The following is a 2,864-nucleotide window of genomic DNA, read 5'->3' on the forward strand; positions in this document are numbered from 1 at the left end:
ACATGTAACCCCACCTGATGCAGGGTCATCCAGACTCGAGTCGACATTGGCTTGTTCTCTCTACACAGATGCGGCTGGACCTGCTGTGATTTCCAGCCAAAAAAAATGTTTTTTGTCTGTTTTTTTGTTTTTCATACAGACCCCAGCATCTGCAATATTTGACCCCTTGTGACCCCACCTCATTGTTCTTTGATGTAATGTTTCCCTGACTGACCTGTTTGGACACCATTCACACCTTTGACTGCTGTGATTATCTCTCTGCCGAGGTGCGATAAATGGCAGTTGGAAAGGTTGCCTGTAAACATCTGACATGATTCTCTGACTATATAAGCTGTGTCTTTATGCATTTCTCCACTTCACCTGAAGAAGGAGCAGCGCTCCGAAAGCTTGTGATTTCAAATAAAGCTGTTGGACTATAACCTGGTGTTGTGTGATTTCTTACATTTGTCCACCCCAGTCCAACTCCGGCATCTCCACACCTTTCTTTGCAGACATCGAGTAACTTCTCCTATGTCACTATGCTTCTTGGCTCCTCTCATTATAGCCTCTTTACCTCTATGTTCTAACCAGTGAGCAAAAGACTCATTTCCCTGGTCCAGTTGTACATCATCTTGTCGCCAATCTCCATTTTCTCCCGGGGGAACAGCAAATCCGTCCCTTAGGGTCGACCATGAGGACCCATACGCACATTTTAGCAGCATTAGCACATCCCCAGGAAGAGGGCTGTAAATGGTACATATTTGTTCTAGCCAATTATGAAAGGCAGTGGGCTTCTTTAAGGGGTCTGGTGCCTCGGCTATCATAGCTCTAGCTTCCGCTGGGGACTATGGTTTTAACACTGCCACCTCTCCTATCATGACTCGAGGAAGTTGATGGGTAGTAGTGTCAGGTTCGAGCGCGCCTCTGTCTCTAGGGGCTGTTTCTTTTGTTTGTGACCTAGTTATAGGTTCGTTACGTGAGGGTAGGTCCTGTACATTACTACCAGGCAGTGCAGCAGCTCCTGCTCCGAGTGCCTCTGCTGGAGGAGGAGGTTCAATTGCGGGTTCATCTGCGGGTGGGGGTGGATTGTATGGAGGCGGCACCAGAAATCGTGCCAGTTGCTGTCTTAGAGCAGCCGCTATCATTAGTAAATTATTTAACTCTTCCCCCATCTCAACCGGATCTCCCGCTGGGGTTCGGGGATACATTCCCACAACAGGAGCCTTAGGCAGCACCTCTTCCTTTTTCTGACTAGCCTCTGCCTCTTCCTGTTTCCCCTTCTTCTTTGGGGGTTGGTGTCTTTTTGCTACTTCCATCCACCTAGCAAAGCACCATAACATATAGGGGGTGTCCCACTCAGGATCCCCTCCTTCATTTCTAGTAATTTCTTCCCATTCTTTTATTAAAGGTATTTTAAAACTTCCCCCATAAGGCCAATCTCCACCTGACCATCCATACAGATCACTACTAAAAGTTACCGCATACCGATCATCTCCTGTTTCTTTTATTACAGTATCGGCTGGCGAACCCGGTGGAACGATGGGATCTCCTACCTTTTTTCGATGTTGCACGAGCTTTTTTATTCTGTCATTCGTTCTTTTACATATCTTGATTTTACCATTTGCAGCCTCCTGTTCTACCTTGCCTCGGGCTCCTTTCTTGGCAGGCTCGGACGAATCCGCTCGACTGCCGTTATTTCCCATCTTCTCCTTACTCCTGTAACTTAGTTTTAAACTTACTGGTTATACAACCGCGGGTTATTTTATATACACAAAATACAATGAGCGCTCACCGGTTTTTCCGTCCGCGAATCCTGAAGTCAACCCTTTATTCTCTTTGTAGCTACTTAATTCGGTGCCATAGTCTTTTCTCTCTTCTCAGCAGTCTTGCCTCAGCCTGACGGGCTTCTTGGCTCAGCATGAGTCACCGGCCGGATAACTAGGCAACCGCGTGCCATCCCCCTTTCAGCAGGGACGCGCGAGGTGCTCTCCCCCTTTCAGCTGGGAGGCACCGGGCACTTTCCTTTTATTTTTAGGAGAGTCCCTTTTTAAATTTCCTTTGTCTAATTGGAGCCTAAGCGGGCCAAGTGATATACAAGGTCGACGCTATACCCAACTTAGACCTTCTTAGTTCTTTTAGATCCCGTTGTTAGGGATCCTGCCAGACTACGCCAAATTCTGTCGAGGAAATTAACTATCAGACGGAGACTTCGAGGTTCTCTTTAGGAATTTATTACGTGATATCACGGAGAGTCTGCAGCAGTCCCTGCTGCCCACCAGCACTCTAAATTACTAATGTACAGCACTCATAGTTATACAGCAAGGTAAACAACTTCAGGTGATTAGCTTACATTACATTTCAACATAAGGTTTCATAGGTTCCATTGTTCTCAAGAAACAGATTAACATGTTCACATTTTATCACCAGATGTCCTAAGCCAAAAGGTCAGCTTGACTTCATTATGGCAGTCAGCAGTTCTTTTAGTTTTAACTAGTTTAGTGTCCTTTGTTCAATTAGTAAAGTGGTCAAGTATCCCAGCATGCCTTAATGTTTAATACGTTTTCTCCCACAGACTCATGTCCTTAAGGCACTATAACAAACGTCAATGGGTGAATGCAATTTTTTACCTTAACGTTCAGCCTACACGTTCCTTTTGTTTCAATACTTTGTCCATTGTACATCTTCAAAGCCACTGTCTTGTTCAGTATTTTTGGTCTCACTTTGAGATTCCGTGCATCACTCCAGCTTATGAGGTTTGCCTTAGCACCTGTATCTAGCTTGAAGGGAACAATGGTGCCATTTACCAGCAAGGGGGCTATCCAAACTTCAGTCTTTAGTCCGACGGAATGTACTTCCTTTTCCATATCTTTACCCTGTTTTAAGTC

At 45.5% G+C, this 2,864-nt stretch overlaps 1 protein-coding gene across 1 annotated transcript; it reads right to left on the bottom strand.

The window, feature by feature from the left end:
* Positions 1–824: 824 nt before the first annotated feature.
* LOC147108323 (uncharacterized) lies at positions 825–1,919 on the bottom strand. Its single transcript, XM_086006007.1, has one exon. The coding sequence runs from the start codon at positions 1,680–1,682 to the stop codon at positions 825–827; it is 858 nt and encodes a 285-aa protein (XP_085862133.1). The 5' UTR covers positions 1,683–1,919.
* Between the last annotated feature and the right edge of the window lie 945 nt (positions 1,920–2,864).

The sequence above is a fragment of the Somniosus microcephalus genome, chromosome 13 (assembly GCF_052327205.1).
Source record: "Somniosus microcephalus isolate GS21.2 chromosome 13, FLI_Smic_1.0, whole genome shotgun sequence".
NCBI lineage: Eukaryota > Metazoa > Chordata > Chondrichthyes > Squaliformes > Somniosidae > Somniosus > Somniosus microcephalus.